At 42.3% G+C, this 18,939-nt stretch overlaps 1 protein-coding gene across 1 annotated transcript in view; it reads left to right on the top strand.

The window, feature by feature from the left end:
* GPR158 (G protein-coupled receptor 158) overlaps positions 1-9,735 on the top strand; it is a 196,848-nt gene extending 187,113 nt beyond the window's left edge. Inside the window, exon 13 of the mRNA XM_069959723.1 lies at positions 5,504-9,735. Within this exon, the coding sequence (XP_069815824.1) occupies positions 5,504-7,255 (1,752 nt within the window). The 3' untranslated portion in view covers positions 7,256-9,735. The remainder of the gene's footprint in view (positions 1-5,503) is intronic.
* The last annotated feature ends 9,204 nt before the right edge of the window (positions 9,736-18,939 follow it).

Genomic DNA, 18,939 nt, shown 5'->3' on the forward strand with positions numbered 1-18,939 from the left:
TGATAAGTTATAATCTTGGGATGACCAGTTTAATAAGATTACTAGATTGGGGAAGATGTGGTGTGAACTACTTCAAGTTGTGCCCCCCTTTCGGATGGTGGCGCAGGCAGATGCTCCTCTCCTTATAGCTGTTCATTGGTAAGTGAACATAAAGAACTAAAGTAAAGGGCCATTAGGGATGTGTAACTGTGCTTGTACCTGAGCTTGAGCAACCCTGCAGTTCCCAAAACAGCCATTGGTGCTGCCACTTATGATATAAAACATGTGCCACCATAAACACTGACCCCGTGCCACACTTTGAAAACCATGCCAGCCATAAGCTAGAATCGATTTCTGGCAACTGAAACGATATGGCACAATTAGCCTTCAGATCAGCCCAGTTTTACAGGGACCACGTTTTACCATCATAGACTCTATAGGGGCGATATATCAAACATGGTGTACAGTGAAACTGGCTCAGTTGCCCCTAGCAACCAATCAGATTCCACCTTTCATTTTCCAAAGAGTCTGTGAGGAATGAAAGGTGGAATCTGATTGGTTGCTAGGGGCAACTGAGCCAGTCTCACTTTACACCATGTTTGATAAATCTCCCCCAATATTCTAATTCAGTGGGTCAGGATTTCCCTTAGTTGGTGAATATTAATACGATATTGGTTCTTCATTTCAGACGACTGATGACATTAACCCGGGCCGCTCTAAAGGCAATGGCTGTGCTATCAGACATACTCATGTGAGCAGAAAACGCAGATTCTTGTCACTTGAACACGCCCTAGAAATAATGTGGCCGGACTTGTCGGCTACTTATTTGCGGCTATGCACTAAATGCTTGTTCCTGCCACAGATTGGTTTTGTCATCACATTTTGTGTATGTGTCTATGTACCTAGCCTGGGAATGCTGCTCCAGGTCATTGCTTTTTCTGCACCGCTTGCATGCTATAAGAAGACAGGTCTAACATGTGGACTGGCGACATTGTATTATAGGATTTTATTATTTTTTTTTTTATACACCTTTTTTGACTTTTGTTTTAACATGCACATTGTTCTAAAAAAAAAAAATTAAAGGGATTGTCTTAAACAACCTTTTTCCATGGGCCCTATATAGATGACATATAGATTCTTCTCCAGTCTGTCTCAGGTTGGAAAACTGCTTAGTAAGAGCATATTCTGCTTGTGTCGACCTAGTGCATCCATGCATTTAAAGGGGTTGTCCAGCGAAAATCTTTTCCTTTCAAATCAACTGATATTAGAAAGTTATATAGATTTGTAATTTACTTCTATTAAAAAATCTCAAGTCTTCCCATACTTATTAGCTGCTGTATGTCCTGCAGGAAATGTTGTTTTCTTTTCAGTCTGACACAGTGCTCTCTGCTGCCATCTCTGGCCGAGGCTGGAACTCTGCCTCGGTTTTTTATGAATCCCCATAGAAAACCTTTCCTGCTCTAGACAGTTCCTGTCTCGGCCAGAGATGTCAGCAGAGAGCACTGTGTCAGACTGAAAATAAAACACCATTTTCTGCAGGACATACAGCAGCTAATAAGTAAGGGAAGACTTGAGATTTTTTAATAGAAGTAAATTGCAAATCTATATACCTTTCTGGCCCCAGTTGATTTGAAAGAAAAAGATTTTCGCTGGACAACCCCTTTAATGGTAGTCCATTTGCTTTTGCGTGTCCATTTTAAAATCTGATCATCATCATGTGGCCCTCTGGTCAGTATATATATTTTTCAATATATACTAGTTAGTTTGTTTAAAGGTATATTACGCCGAAATATAACTTTTCATATGTTGCTACCCAAGGTCAGACTCCATACTTCCATACTTGGTATTTCCTATTCAGTCTCCTTCCCCCAGTTCTGAGCTGCTGCTTTCGGCTAAAGACACAAAAAACTGTGTGTGAGCTTTTCTCTCCGTCTCCCCCTCCTCCCCCCTCTCTTCTTGTAAACCAGTCCCTATGCCGGGAGGTTTAATCACAATGAGTTCATCACCAACTTGACTTCCAATTAACCCTCCTGGCATTACAAAGAAGCTACAATGTTGCAGATAAAGCTGGCCAGGGACTTTTTTACCTCAGCTGTCTCGGAAGGAAGGGGTGGAGGGGAATATGGAGAGAAAATCTCACACACAGTTATTTTGTGTCTGCAGCAGAAAGCAGCAGCTGAGAAAGCAGAAAGCAGCAAATGGAGAAAGGGGACTGAATAGATAATAACAAGTATGGAATGAGTTGTCAGTCTCACCATGGGCAGCAACATAAGAAAAGTTATGTTTCAGCGGAATACCCCTGCGGATGCAGTCTCATTCATTTCTATAGAGCACATACTCTCAGCGGGATTGGCATCCCGCTTTGAGTATGTGCTTTAACCCCCTGTTGCCCGCAGCCCTGCCACCCGCAGCCCCACCGCCTGTAGCCCCGCAGCCGAGATTATACATTACCTGCTCTGGTGACGCGGCTGCATGTCAGGCTCCCGGCTCAGCCAATCAGTGGTGCTGATTGGCTGAGCCGGACCGATGGGAGCCAGGAGCCTGACATGCAGCCACGGGGGGGCGGGGCTGCAGGCAACAGCGGGTTAAAGCACATACTCAAAGCGGGATGCAGATGCCGCTGTGAGTATGTGCTCTATAGAAATGAATGGTACTGGAACCGCAGTAAATCCGTTGCGATTTCGTAGGGTGCGGATCCGGTAGGTGTGAAGGCGCCCTTAATATATCACTGTGTACAGGGATGAAGATAGAGAATGGGCTACAAAGCAAAATAAGTTAAAGCTAATGTACCACAATAACTACTTTTAAGATTTCCATATCACTGCACATATTCTAACCGCGCTTTCCACTCCTCATATCACCGCCCCGGATCTTGAAATCTCCTCCTGTTTGTACTCATGCAAATGTCGAGTTTGGTGCACTCAAGGCACAAACCGGAGGAGATCTCGAGAGGTGGACAACGATGGGGGGGAATGGACGGCACCATTACAACGGGCACATCAGCGCCGATCAGGTGATATGGAAATCTTAATTGAGTAGTGATAGTGGTACATTAGCTTTAATGGTTCCTTCCTCCAGCTGGCTAAGACTAGTAGCAAGCCTCCTAATCTTGGCCTTGTCAGTCCAGTGTTTGTTCCTTCTACAGTACTTCTCTGATCCATTGTTAAAAAGAGAAATGGGAAAAATAGTCACGTCCCCCCTCCTCTTTTCGTTTAGCCCGGCAATCTTTTTTTAAACCAAGAAAAGAGCACCATGAGGAATCGGTTCCATTGGCTGTATAGCAGTTTTATGGGTAATCTTTATGAATCATACAACTTTCATAGTAATACATTCTTAAAGGGGGGGGTCTGACATAATAAACAAGTGCCACCCACTCCGTTCCAGCACAGCCACCATGCGCCTGCTTCCTGTCTCCAACTGGTTTCCTGTATCTCTCAGTATGTTATAACAGCACAGGAACTTAGTGCTCAGCCAGTAATGGTGGCACTGGGCTCCATTCTCAGTCACTGACTGGCAGTGCGGACAAGTGATGGAATACGGAACGGTAGCATGGAAATTGTGTCCTCTAACTTTCATTTTAATGTCTCAGTGCATTCCAATGAGATGCAGCTTTAGTGAAGGGCTTCTTCCTGTCAGCTTTTGCAAGTAGGGGAGCAGGGTGAAGCTGCACCTCATAGGACACACTAGAGAAACAGCACTTAACAATGACCGACAGAGTCAGGAGAGATTTGTAACTGCAGCTAATCGTTGCATGCATTCACCTCCTATATCACTGCACTCCTGGTCTCTTTAGATTGTATGTTCAACAACACAGTATACATGAACAGACATAAAGAGGGATGATAAGAGGCATCATGTCTATACTGTAACACATGATATGCCATACGTTTTAGGAGGGGGATACTTTTAAACATTGAGGTTGTCCAAAGGATTGGTTATCAATAGTATATTAGCAGGTACCCCATGGCCAGCAATTTGGCACCCATGCTGCACTGAGAACAAAGCCAGAAGCAGTGACACTGGAGTATTGCAGCCTTAGCTGCTACTTAGGTGAATGGGAGCTGCAGCAGCAGTACCATGGTGCTCCCAGCCCTGTTCTCCGTGTAGCACAGCTGCCAAACAGCTGATCAGTTGGGATGACGTGTCAGCTATTGAATAGGCTATCTATATTTTTATTCCATTTTCTGTATGTGATTATCTAAGCTGCCATTAACAGCATTTCAAGATATGCTAGATATAATAGTATATTCTTTAATATCTGTTAAAGAGACTCTGTCAGTAGGTTTATGCTGTCCCATCTAAGGGAAACATAAACTAGTGACAGAGAAGCTGAACAGAACGATGTATCACTTATATTGTATTGTGTGGCTTATGCAGATATATTCTCCTGAATAACATGGACAATAAGTGCATGTGCATGAGCTCAGTAGTCCTGGATATTTATGAGAAGCAGAAAACTCCACCCATCAGTTGCTGTTGGGCAGTTATCTATCCATGCTGTGTATAGGCAGCCAACTGTCAATCAGCAGCTGGAGGGCGGGGGGAGGGGTGTGGCAAGAATCCTATTCTCCTGCATATTAGGAGAACGGCTGAAAAAAATGATGTAAGTAATACACCCATTTGTTCAGCATTTATATGACCAGTTTATTCTGCCCTCATTTAGAGGCAAAATAAACCTAGTGACAGATCCCCTTTAACATTAAAACTTGATTGAAATAATAGGTTACTTTTGACGACACATTCCCTTTAAGATGTGTGAATGCACTCACTATATTGTGTGTATTTTTTATTGTTTTGAGGTCTTGTTTTTATATATATTTAATGTCACATTCTCACTATAGTAGCACTGTTTATCTGTTTGCAAATGTTCATATCTATTTTGATGTCTCGCCACAGATTTTTCTTTAATTATTCATATTATAGTCCTGGATGTACTTTAATGTGGCTTTGCTCCAATGCTGATGATCTTGTTATGGATCACAACATAGTTTTGTCTATCTGTAAAATATGAAATTTTAATGGTAGATGATTATTAGTAGAGACGAGACCTAGGCTATGTTCCCACAAAGACTGTTTCGTGACCGTATTCTCGTACGGATATTTTTAGCGCCAAATGCGGCTGTTTTATGCAAATTATGGCAATCATTTGCATAAATCAGCCATGTTTTAGCACCAAAATGGCCGTACAAAAAACGGACACGAAATGGCCAAAAGAAGACATTGTGGGAACATAGCCATAGGCTATATCCATATTTTCTAGGCAGCCCTATGGAGGCATCCATCTTCTCCAGCCATCGGGAGTCAAATGCAGAGCGTTGGGGTTTTACAAAGCCGAACTTACTGTAGTTGCAATCATTTCTAATCATCAGTTTTGGTTATGCACCTTTGTTTATTGCTCTTCTTTTACCTCTTTAGATCTTTTGGCTACTGCTTTATTCCAATTGAATAAGGTCGAATAAAAACATATGCTGGTAATTATATACATAGTTTTGCTAACAAGTATATTGTTTGTGTTGTTTTATAGGATGAACTAAAAAAATTATACACTCAGCTGGAGATTTACAAAAGAAAAAAGATGATTGCGAATAATCCACATCTCCAGAAAAAGAGGTGTTCAAAGAAAGGATTGGGCCGATCCATTATGAGAAGGATAACCGAGATCCCAGAGTCGGTTAGCAGGCAGTGCTCTCGGGAAGACAAAGATGGAGCAGATCACGGTAATCCTAAAAATAGTACTAGCAACTCTAAAAAGAATCACCAGGAATCAAATGCACATAACGCAAAGTCAAAGGAAGACTCCAAGCACAGACCATTTTCACTGAAGAAGTCCCATAGCACATACGACCATTTACGAGGACCAAATGACAAACCCAATGGAATTTCTTCAGAAAAGTTGGATGTGTGTGAAAATTCAATACGGACTTCAGCTAATGGGAAGAAACCAGGAAATAGGGAGGCTGAAGAGATGGAATTGGGGTCTGCTGAATCTGTACCCTTAGTCTGCAAGTCTGCCAGTGCCCATAACCTAAGCGTAGATAAAAAACCTTTACACCCAAGTCTGTCTGTCATCCAAAAGTCACTCAGTGCCATTGCTAACTCTAAAGATAAAAGCTTGGGACTCAGTGACCAAACTAAAAGTGGAGAAGACTCTGATCAGTACCAAAGAGCGGACTCCAATGAGAACGCAGGTCAGAAATGTATGCCAGACAAGGAAGAGAACTTGGAGCAGCACAGGACATCAAGCCCAATTGAAGAAACCCCAAAAGCTCACAAACCCGGAATAATGAAACAACAGGCGATGAGTCTAACATTGGCGGATACCGAGAAAACAATTGGTGCTCTTGGGTTTAAAGATAAATTTGACATCGAAGAAGTATGTCCTTGGGAAATGTACGACCTTACTCCGACTACAGTGCCTTCTGAAAACAAAGTCCAGAAGCATGTTTCCATTGCACCTTTGGACTCAGAAAAGAATCATACATCACGTTCCAAGAGCAAATCCCACAGTAGATCTAAGACAACAGATCAAGCACATCATCAATCCAAGCAAAAGAGTCCAGGTAAATCCGACCTTAATGCAAAGGAAAGCCACGAACAAGTCGTAAAAGACGAAGCTGCAAAAAAGTCTCAAACCATGGAACAGGGAACAGTGGATCAAGAGTTATTGACCAAACAAACTGCTAACTTACAAGAAAATGAACGCAAAAAAAATCCCCCAGTCATTGAAGGGGTCTTACCGTCACCAGATGGCTACCATAATTCTAATAACAATCTACCACAAACGTTAGCACTTCAAGCCGAAATATGTCCATGGGACTTTGAATCACAGGATGCATTAAGTGTAAAGAGAAGTAAAGATTCCCCTACCAGCTCAGCTTTAAGTCCCATATCCCCTTCTAAAGACATGCCAACAAGTCCTTCCAAAAAGAAGGGAGTAAAAAGTATTGCAAAAAAAGATGAAAGGGGTCCAAATAAAGGTCACGAAAAGGAGCCGGAGCCGGTCATAAAGATGGACAAGTCCAAAAGTGCCGAGGTTTGCTCCATGGTCGGAGACCATTCCTTGGCCGTTTCAGTAAATAAGGGAAAAAGTACCTCAAACCAACATGGCATAGACAAATGTAAACTAGTGGAGGTGTGTCCATGGGAAAGTCTTTCGACTTCACAGTCGGAGCAAGATACGGAGTCCTCCGACAGCAAACAGAACAAAACAATGCAAAAGTCTAACATGGTAGACATCTGTCCATGGGACTATCACGATAACGTCGGTGGGAAATAATGATGGTCATAGAAGTGATCGGTGGGGGAGGGGCGGGGGGAGATGCCAGCGGCAAAAACAAAGAGAGTGGGACGTATCACTTGACATATTTAATCCTAATAGCACTGCTAACCTAATGCATCCAAAAAAAAAACGTACATTTTATAAAGAGACTGCTCTCATTTTCTTATACGTGTATATGTTTCTTGTACACAGTCGTGTCCCATGTTAAAGCATTCCAGATTGTATAATATTTGCAAATAACTTTGATATATTGTGACACAAAATATTTATGCAAATTTGCAGATATTGTATTGATATTGCAACCAAAATACCTGCTACAAAAAGTTTTTTTTCCTTCTTCTTCTTTAAAGAGTTTCTGTAACTTTTCACTTGGCTTCGTAAGCCGTCTTATTGTACGAGAACTTATTTTTGGGGGCTGATGTGGTTTCTATTGGTGTTTGATTTCTCTTTTGTTCACCTCTCTATACTATTCAGTACTAGTTTGATACTGTATTCTTCAGGGTTTTTTCTTATTTTTTAAATGGAATGTTACCATACCTGTTTGGCTTATTGTACATATATAGTTAGTGCTTATAGCCTTAGGTTGAGTAGAAATCCAATGGTCCTACCTAAATATAAATTTGTGTACCTCAGGGGACAACTTACATATTGTTTGGCGCAATGCTTAGAAATTATAGTAGAAAAGTGTTTTATATATATATTTCACCTGTTAACGTATTTTAAAAGGAACTCTCCTGGCAAAACTTGCAATGTGTTATACCTGATCAGGCCTGAGGGGGCAGTTCAGGATTTACCTTTGGTGTTCTTGAAATCCTTGTGTCGTGCCCCTCCCTCTCAAGGCTTGCACTTTAGTTTTACCAAAGTTCTCCTTTAAATTTGTTTGTTTTTCTAGGGTTACGTTTTTCGCTTTTTTTTAAAGGTTCGGGTTCGAGTCGATTTGAACCTGAACAATCGGTGTTTGATTAGCGGCGGCGGCTGAACTTGGATAAAGCTCTAAGGTTGTCTGGAAAACATGGATACAGCCAATGACTATATCCATGTTTTCCACATAGCCTTAGGGCTTTATTCAAGTTCAGCAGCCTCCGCTAATCAAATGCCGAAAGTTCGGATCGACTCGAGCATCCTCGATGTTTGCTCATCTCTATCGATAACCTTTTTAAATCAAAAAAATAATATTTACTTTCTTGACACTCTGAAAATTTATTGAGGAATTCCCCTATTTGGAAATCCATATTCGCAATAAGAGTGCGTTCACACTACGGAATTCTCACAAAATTTAGAGCGGACTCCATGACCAAATGCACACAGAATCCGCTCGAATGTCGGCTCATTTGTTGACGCAGGGGAATTTCCTTAATCTGCAGCTATTAAAGATTTGAAGGAGTAAGCCTGATGTTTCACGCACAAGCAGTAAATGTGCCTCATGTTCATTTACATTTCTGGTCAGCACCAGGGAGAGCAGAGACAAATGCCCGTAAGAAGGTCATATAAGGTTGGAGCTACACCAAAACCCCCATGTCACGCTGTGTAGTCATGCGGAATTTCAACTTACTTTTTGTAAACCTACAAGTAGTCGCAGTCCCACAGTCTCAAGACATCCAACTGCGATGAATTTCTTTAGTCTGCGGTGTTATAGGGGTGGCCCCTTGTGGAATCCCATTCACTTGCCTAAGGTACCCCACGACCTGGTGGTATTTGGTGTAGCCCCAGCCTAAATGGCACATGATAGGTTGGAGCCTCCTTCACATTAGACCACTGGGCACTGCACTTTTATAGTTTGTCCCAGTTAGTGGTGAGGGTCACGGAGGTCAGAACCCATCTGATTGAACATTACGGTTATATACCACCAAAGTCTGTGGTTTTTTTTTAAGAGATAACCTATACAGTATATACCTATATATATCTATATATTTTGCTGTATCAGACAACATTATACAAAATCTATCAAAAAGTATATATACTATTATAGTGCAGTTTCCAGTGGGAGAGGCTGTTATGTACAGCACAGGACATAAACCAAAGTAAGAACATAAAAAAAGAAATATTTATCATTTCACCTAAACTCAACCTTACAGATCTGTTTCTTTTAGTGTATGTGATAATCTTACATATTGATTTTATTTTAGGGAAAATTACCTTTAGCTTTTTATTGCATCTTGAGTCGCTGCACATGAAAGTCTATTTTCAACTCCAGTGCTTAAAGAAGAATTCCGCTTTTTTTTTTAAATTTCTCCCCCAGCAACAGACTGGCACATATACTTACCATTGATTATCGGTGTTCCATGGTGCAGCTTCATTACAGTCCTGCGGTGCAGTTCAGATCCTGCAGGCAGTGACGTCACGGCTCTTCTGACCCATCTTCTTTCTCCGGGGCTTTTGAATAGGGATGGTCCGAACCGAGTTCGTACGGAGTTCGTACGAACCCGAACCATCCACAATGATTACCGCTGTCTGCCCGCTCCGTGCAGTGGGCGGATCCAGTGGGAGGAACGCCTGGAAAACTGGGATACAGCCATAGCCATAGGCTGTATCCCAGTTTTCCAGGCGGTCCTCCCGCTGTATCTTCCCGCTGCATGGAGCGGGCAGACAGCGGGAATCCGATGCTGAGCGTTCGGGTTCAGCGGGTTCGGACCATCCCTACTTTTGAAGGCCGGAAGTCGGCGTCTCCAATGCATCTGTATGAGAGTACATTAAGATGCATTGGAGACCCTGACTTACAGGTACAGTGTCCTTAGCTGCGAGCCAGTCGGCCAGTATGGATGCCCGTGGGATTTAAACAGTGCCGCAGGACCTGGATGAACCTGCGCCGTGGGACACCGATCATTAGAGATAATCGAACAGCTGAAAATCTTAGGTTCGATCAAACTCGAACCTTGCCAGACCTTCCGCATTTGATTCCCAATGCCTTCCCGGTCCGTGGGGAAGAAGGAGACAGCCCAGGGACTGCCTGGAATTCCTGGATACAGCCTATTACCTAGGAATTCCAGTCGGTCCACGGGCTGTCTCCTTCTTTTCCACGGACCGGGAACGCATCAGGAATCAAATGCGGAAAGTCCGGCAAGGTTCGAGTTCAATCAAACCTAAGATTTTCAGCTGTTCGATCAATCTCTAATGATCATCAGTGGTAAGTATATGTGCCAGCTATTTATAAAACTTTAGATCCTAGGGGGTGTGCCTTTTGAAATCACTGCCTACAAAGCTTGTCCCGCCCCTGCTTATTATTGCACACTTTTTTCGTTGATCTGATTTATCATATAAGATGTCTCCACATCCCATCAAAACGTATATATGAAGCTGGGACTCATTCATCAAAACCGTTTAGTGGAAAAATAGTTTTGTCTTCCAAGGCAACCAATGACTATTCAGCGGAGAAACAGAAGCTTAGCTCTGATTGGTTGTTTTGGGTAGGTGTTTCTGTTAATAAACGAGGCTCCACCCCTAGAACATTGTACCAGCGAACAGTATCTAAGTTGTCCTCTGAATGCATGCATTAATTGCACATCACCGTTTGTGTCTCTAATTTATAGAATTGTTTCGGGAGAAAGTAATTATTACATGTTATTTTTTTACCAAATAACTTATGCAGTAAGAGTATACCCCTCCCCCCATCACAGCGTCATTATTTGCATAAAATCTGCCAGTAGTCCCCGTTTTACGGCCTAGGTTTTTGCATGTGAGTGGTAGATAGGACCAATGAAACACTGCCTTCTGACTTTTAGTAACTCTCTAGAAGAAATATGCATACGAAACGAAAATTGTAAGAGATGTCACCCTAATCTGTGTTACTGATACTAATATATTACATAATGGTATTTACTGTACAGCATTCACCATTTAAAAAGAAAAAAAAAAGACTTTGATAGACTTATGTTGTGATGTGTCGCAGCATGTAAATATAATAAATGCAATAAAACACATTTGTAAGGAAATCGGCTGGTGTTCATTTGTGGTATTGCAAAAAACCTTAAACACTTTAATAAAGACTCATTGTATAGCGTGCTGCTAGAGATATTATTGCTAACTTTTTTAATAGACCAGGAGAGCAGTGATATAGTAAGTGAGTCCCTATATAGATTTGCTGCAGATTTTCCTCTGCTACCTGCAGAATCTCTTGTGTATACTATGAGATGCAGCTTGAGGCTATGTTCACGCAATGTAAGTTCCGCGGTAATCACGGCCGTTGTTACAACAACCGTCATTTCTGCGGTACTTAGGTTGTGCTGCAGGCTGAGGGAATCCCGGCAGAAGTGTATACACATGGTATACACTCAATTCTGGGGCATCTTTTTTTAAAGCTCTGTTCCTCTAAATACACATACAGAACGCGTATCTGGAGACAGACAGCGTCACATGTGGCATCCGATAAAGCTATTTAGTTATCCCTGCCCTGGGAGCAACCATGAGAGCAGAAAAGTAGCGGCTCTGCTATATCCTGTTACTGCCAATACTGCTGAGAACTAGCAGTAGTAGGGAATATCAGAGCAGCTCCTGCACTGTGTGTCCATCTGTTCCCGGTACTGTGTATACTTAATGGGAATGTGTTGCCTAAATTTTCTTTTACTGATCAAAGTCAAACTAAAACTTTTTCTTATATTCGAATCTGTTTCTATCTGACTTTTTTTTTCCGTGTTTTGTACTTTGTTATGGGGCGGCCATATTGCCTATTCCATTCTTAACAGCGTTTAGTGACATGCTTTACAGCAAGCCTCATAGACATAGATGAATGTGAAACCTTACTGAGCGCGCTCTGTGACCTGTGAAGAGGTCATTCTACACGAAGCCGCTATTGTCTCCTCTATCTACTGGTGCCACATGACGCTGCAATACTGTATAGATCACTTTACAGCAGCCTCCTCTTATCACCACAAACACAACAGGAAGTCTCAGCTTAGTTTTGACCCCAGTGGTGAGAATGAAAACTGCAAGATATCAGGATTATTTTCTAATATAGAGAGAAAAATGGAAAATTTGAAAAAATGTCACCAAAAATTCTTTAAAAATATGTTTAACATAAAAACATTAATTAAAAAATAAGTGATTTTCTGATGACACATTCCCTTTAAATAGCTCTACCAGATGTCGTATTGTATGCTCTTTGTCACTGACATCAGATACTGGATCTGGTATCGCTATTTACAGATAAACAACAAGGGGAGCAGGGAAAGACAGTACAGCTAGGCAGAGGCAGAATAGCAACAGCTATTAAGGATTGGGGGAGGGTAAGTTTGGCTGCAGTTTTTTTCATAGAAGGGCTGTGAATAGGTAAGAAAAAAATCATAAAACCTTTAAAATATTAAAATAAATTTTATATAATAATAATATTTAAATAAAAATAATGACTGTTAAATAATGACTGTCTCTTGAAGCACTCTGAAAAAAAGCAAAACTGCACTCATTGGTACATGTGACCCCCACTCAGACAATCGCTAAATTACATGTTCTACTGGATGTCAGTCTCTTCTTTGTGGTTCACATTCTGTGATATTCAAGATTACAGTACATCATCGCCTATCAGATCCTTCCTGGCAGCTCCCAGACTTATTCCTTTAACAACCCAGTTCTGCCCTCCTTGTTCTTCTGTATGTATAGAGTGCTGCTAAAGATAACACTACCATCCTTTCTAATAGACCAGTAGAGCAGTGATATAGTATGTGAATCCTTGCATAGATTTGCTGCAGATTTACAAAACACCAAATTTAAAGAACAGATTCCTCCCCTTCTGTCTCTGCAAATTCAGAGGCATAATGGGAAATGTACACTGTATTAGAAGAGCCTTATAAGAGGGGAAGAAGAAATCAAGATGGCAGACAATTTATAAGGTGGCACATCAACTAAAATAGGTATTTATAAGGTACAATTGACTCTATTGACTCTTCAACAGTATAAGAATAAAAAAGGCCAGAATGCCATAATAGTGTGGATGGACTAAACCTATGTAACATATTTTGTCTCTCTTCTCCTCAAAGCCACTTCACCACCTAAGGCTATGTTCACACTATGTAAGTTCCGCACAAATAATTTCTGCTTCTGTCACAACTTCTGTCCCCGTTATGACATTTCGACAATACATAAATGCACTTCTTACACTTTTATTTTTTTTCAGTGGTTAGGCTATGTTCCCACTTTGGGAATATAGCGGAGGAAGGCGGACGTCTCGTAAAACAGACAGACGCTAATAAAGATCATGATATTTATTAGGATTCTCTGTGTATAGTATGTTTGCTTGTATTTGTTCTATGAATTGTATGTTGCATTATTTATTTTTTTAGTTGTTGATTATCAGTATGTTGCACTAACTATAATAGAGCTAAGCAATAATAATAATTATTATTATTACTACCACTACTTATTATTATTATTATTACCACTACTACTAATTTATTATTATTATTATTATTATTATTATTATTATTATTATTATTATTATTATTACTACTACTACCACTACTACTACTTATTATTATTATTATTATTATTAATATTATTATTATTATTATTATTATTATTATTATTATTTATATTATTATTATTATGTTACTACCTGTTGATATACTTTATGTCCACTAGAGTGTGCTGTGACACTACTCCTCTAGAAGACAAGCTAAACACCTACATTTTCCTAAATACAACTTATTATAGTGTTTAACTTCTTAACGACATTGGGCATAAATTTACGCCCTCGCAGCCTGGTAATTAACGCACCAGGGCGTAAATATACGCCCAATGTTTCCCCGATCGCTGTGTGTTCACACACAGCGGTCAGGGAAGATGGCCTGCTATAATGTATAGCAGGCCATCTCTGCTCGTCGGCACGGGGGGTGATTAACCCCTCCCGTGCCGACGATCGCTGCTATCGGCTGATCAATACAGATCAGCATATAGCAGCTGAAAACAGCTTTCCGGGTCATCGGTGACCCGGAAAGCAATGGCGATTGGTGCTGTCCGGGACAGCACCAATCGCCATTAGTGTCCCCAACAAAGATGGCGCCGGTGCCACCCCCACGATCGCAGTGATAGACCGTCCAGTACCGGCCGGCCCATCACGGCGATATAACAGTTAAAAAGTGTCCGGCTGGGTTCTGCACCCCTCAGCTAGGTAGCTGAGGGGTGCAGAACAGGTGTGTGTGGTGCAGGTGTACCATACTCACCTGATCCTGGCCTCCAGAACGAAGATTCGCGGTCCCGCGCATCCTCTTCTCCTCGTCGCCGCTACTTCCGGGTTCGTTCGGTCTTCGTCGGGAATCTTCGGCTCTTCGGGCTTTTCCGTCGCCCCCATCTTCGGCCATCTCCGCCAGCTCCATTCTACTGCCCCCTAGCGGCTGATCAGTGTATATTATACACTGATCATTTGCTTTGGGGTAAAAAGATTTTTTTTGTTTTTTCCAAATTTTTTTCTTTTCTTTTTATTCGCCCTAACGCCGCTGAGTGCTGATCAGCATCGCACGTAAGTGCGCCGCTGATCAGCAACTCCACCTTTTTGGCGTAGGGGCTTTTTTCCCCCCTATATCCTACCGCCACTGTCTGCTGATAAGTGCCGCACATAAGTGCGGCATTTATCAGCAGCTCCTTTTTTGGCGTAGGTATATTTTTTTTTACTGTCAAAAAAAAATTTAAAAAAACACTACATTACACCACACTACACAAAATAAAGTTTTACACTACACCAGAACACATTTACATACCCCATATACTAGTCCCGGTATAAAGATGGCCCCCAGGGCGTTTTCGGTGTCAGAGGCATACGTTATTATTGTCTCCGACACTGAAACAGCCAGTGAGGATGAATGGGGGGATCCTTCTTTCCTCCATTCATCCTCATCATCCAGTGACGTGTCTGGGAGTAGCGTAGCGTACGCTGCCCCCCAGACACGTCTTTTCCGCCAGTACCGTCCCAATAAGAGATGACAGTATGGCGTGAAATTCTCCAAACTCTGTGAGCGTACCTCTGGGTACACTTACAGATTTAGGGTACATGCACACTGCGGAATGGCAAAGAATAACCCTTTGTGCATTCTGCAGCTGGCACCTGGCGGCGGACTGATGCGGGCGTGCATCTCCACCCGTGTCATAGACTCCATTCTATGCATGGGCGGATTCCATCGGCCGTCCAAAGAATGAAAACATTGGACGGAGAGCGGAATCCGCCCGTGCATAGAATGGAGTCTATGACACGGACGGAGACGCACACCTGCATCAGTCTGCCGGTGGGTGGCAGCTGCGGAATGCGTGAAGGGATATCTGTCACGATTCCGCAGTGTGCACGTACCCTTAAGAGTGTATGAAGGAAGGGACCCCTGAATCCTGCATACCCCCCCCCTCCCATCCTCGGAGTTAGTGGGAAGATCGTTCGGGAACTGATCTTCCCACTGCTGGAAAGGTTACCACCTGTACGGGGATGACTTTTATACCAGCACCCCCTCTTCTTGTCCGTCGCTGCCAGAGCTACTGTAGCTTGCGGCATGATCCGAAAATATCAGAGGCAGTAATACCAGCCCTAATATTTAGCAGCCATGGAGCGGACCCAGCGCTTCTGGATATGAAGGACCCCGTATCGCACCAGGACAACATTTTCCAGGTGACGTCCCCCACACTGGAGAACAGGAGACCCCAGAAGAAGTGCAGAGTGTGGCGTAACAGGGGGATCAGGAAGGACGCCATTTTCCAGTGTGACACCTATCCTGATTGCCCCGGCCTCTGCATACTGGATCGCTCCAAGGCGCACCACACGTCACTGGGGTTCTACATTACCTAAATTCTGTCCCTTATTCCTATTTCAGGGGTCACGTTGATCCGGGGATTATTCTGATCGCCATTATGGAGTCGGGAAGGAATTTTTTCCCAGTGATGAGGCTACTGTTGTCTACCTCACGAGGGTTCAACACAGGTTGAATTTGATGGACACCTGTCATTTTCAACCTTATAAACTAATAATTGGCCTAATACCCCCAAATAAATTAGAATTGTCCCTTTTCCCCAGCTAAATAGATATGGCCGCTATTCCCATTAGAGGATACCATGATGCAATTACAAAGCTTCTGTGCGGCCAGGACAGTAGAAACCCCCCACAAGTGACCCCATTCTGGAAACTACACCCCATAAGGAATCTAACAAGGGGGGCAGCAGGGATATGGCCCCCTGGTGACGGACACATTTGGGACGTGAAAATGAAAAAATGGTATTTTTTATTCTCCTGGCACATGTTCGACAAATTTGCCCGTCACTAGTGGGGTCCATATGCTCACTGCACCCCTTGTTAGATTCCTTATGGGGTGTAATTTCCAGAATGGGGTCACTTGTGGGGGGTTTCTACTGTTCTGGCAGCACAGGAGCTTTGTAATTGCAACATGGCCTCCATCCTCCATTCCAGCCTCTAAATGGCGCTCTGTCCCTTTGGTGGCTTGCCCTGTGCCCATATGGCACATAATGTCCACATGTGGGGTATTTTCGTACTCTACACATTTTGCGTTTATTTTCTTTTTTAACCTCTTGTGGAAATGGAAAAAAATCAAGGCTAGACCAACATTTAGAGTAAAAAATGCTTAATTTTTACACTAAATCATTGATCTTGTCTTGATTTTTTCATTTTCACAAGGGGTTAAAAGATTAAAAAAAACACAAAATGTGTAGAGCAATTTCCCCTGAGTATGAAAATACCCCACATGTGGACATAAAGCACCATGCGGGTGCAGGGTAAGCCTCCAAAGGGAAGGAGCACCATTTGGTTTTTGGAGGCTGGATTTGGAATGGAATAGATTTCGAGGGCCATGTTGCATTTAAAAGACCCCTGTGTTGCCAAGACTGTTAAAACCCCCCACAAGTGACCCCATTATGGAAACTACACCCCTTAGGTAATGTAACAGGGGGTGTAGTGAGCATATGGACCCCACTGGTGACGGGCACAAATGTGGAACAATGTGGCGTGAAAATGAAATATTAAATTTTTTACACTATAATGTTGGTTTAGCCTTAAATTTTTCATTTTCACAAGGAGTTAAAAGAGAAAAAAACACACAAAATGTGTAGAGCAATTTCCCCCGAGTCCGTAAATACCCCACATGTGGACATAAAGCGCCATGTGGGCGCAGGGCAAGCCTCCGAAGGGAAGGTGCGCCATTTGGATTTTGGAGGCTGGATTCGGCCAGAATGGATGATGAACGCCATGTCGTATTTACAGAGCCCTTGTGCTGCCAAAACACTGGAAACCCCCCACAAGTGACCCCATTATGGAAACTGCAGCCCTCAGGGAATCTAACAAGGGGTGCAGTGAGGATATGGACCCCTTGATGATGGGCACATTTGTGCCGTGAAAGTGAAAAAATGAAAAATTTCCCTTTCACATAACATTGTTCCACATTTGTGCCCCCATACAGGCCCCTCAAATACACTTTGAACCTGAACAGGTCCCTAAAAATATCTGATTTTGAAATTTTACTGAAAATTTGGAAATTTGCTGCTAATGTTTTAAGCTTTCTATTGTCTAAAAAAAAAATGAAAGATCGTTTAATAAATGCCGCCAACATAAAGTAGACATGTTGCTAATGCTATTTAATATATAATTTATGTGGTATAACCACTTTCTCTATAAGCAAAAAAGTTTCAAAGTTGGAAAAATGCATTTTTTCACAATTTTTCACGTTATTAGTTTTTTTTTCATAAATATTCGTTATAAATATTGACTCTAATTTACCAGAAATGTAAAGTACAATATGTCACGAGAAAACAATCTCAGAATCAGCCGGATAGGTAAAAGCATCCCGACGTTATTAATGAATAAAGTGACACAGGTCATTTTCATAAAATTTGTCTCTGTCATTAAGGCCATTTCAGGCTCTGTCCTTAAGGGGTTAAAGGAGTTATCCAGCGCTACAAAAACATGGCCACTTTCTTACATAGACAGCCCCACTCTTGTCTCCAGCTTAGGCGGGGTTTTGCTGCTCAGTTCTATTGAAGTGAATGAAGCTCAATTGCAAACCGCACCTGAACTGGAGACAAGAGCCGTGTTGTCTCTGAAAGAAAGTGGCCTTATTTTTGTAGCACTGGATAACCCCTTTAAAAAACTTCTATATTGTAATCCCTTTTCTTTATTGTTCTACTTCTTCTTCTTCTTCCAGTTTCTCCTGATTTTACGTTTCTCCCAAATACGTTTAAAGACCGAATATTCCCCATAGAAATGAATGGTGGAATGTTCAGGAGTTCAAATATCACACAGCGCAGCCCTAACCAGCCAATCACAGCACACATGCAAATAGCTAAAATGAAGCAACCAATAGAAACTCACAGGTCCCTCACTCAATGCCTGACAACATCCACTCAGTCAAATGTCCCCTATTGGCCAATAGAAGAGGGCGGGTTCTTATGATTTTGCCTCAATGACGTAAATACAGATATCCACAATTTGAGCCATTTTCTTTACCATTATAAGGTCGCTTTGGATATCAATGATAAGTCTTAAAGGGCCAGTACCAAATTAGCTCTTAACCTCTTAAGGACCCATGTTGTACGGGTACGGCATGGAATCCTGTCACTTAAGGAGCTGAGCTCACTTCAAAGCATGTGGGGACCGGCTGCTATAGGCAGCAAGGTCCTCACTGTTAATGAGAGGCCGCCGCAGCACTTACATCAGTGGCAAAAGCTGTGCTCCTGTCACTGACCGATCAGGACCCCCCGCAGTGTGCACTTGA

This window comes from Dendropsophus ebraccatus, chromosome 2, assembly GCF_027789765.1.
Source record: "Dendropsophus ebraccatus isolate aDenEbr1 chromosome 2, aDenEbr1.pat, whole genome shotgun sequence".
Lineage (NCBI taxonomy): Eukaryota > Metazoa > Chordata > Amphibia > Anura > Hylidae > Dendropsophus > Dendropsophus ebraccatus.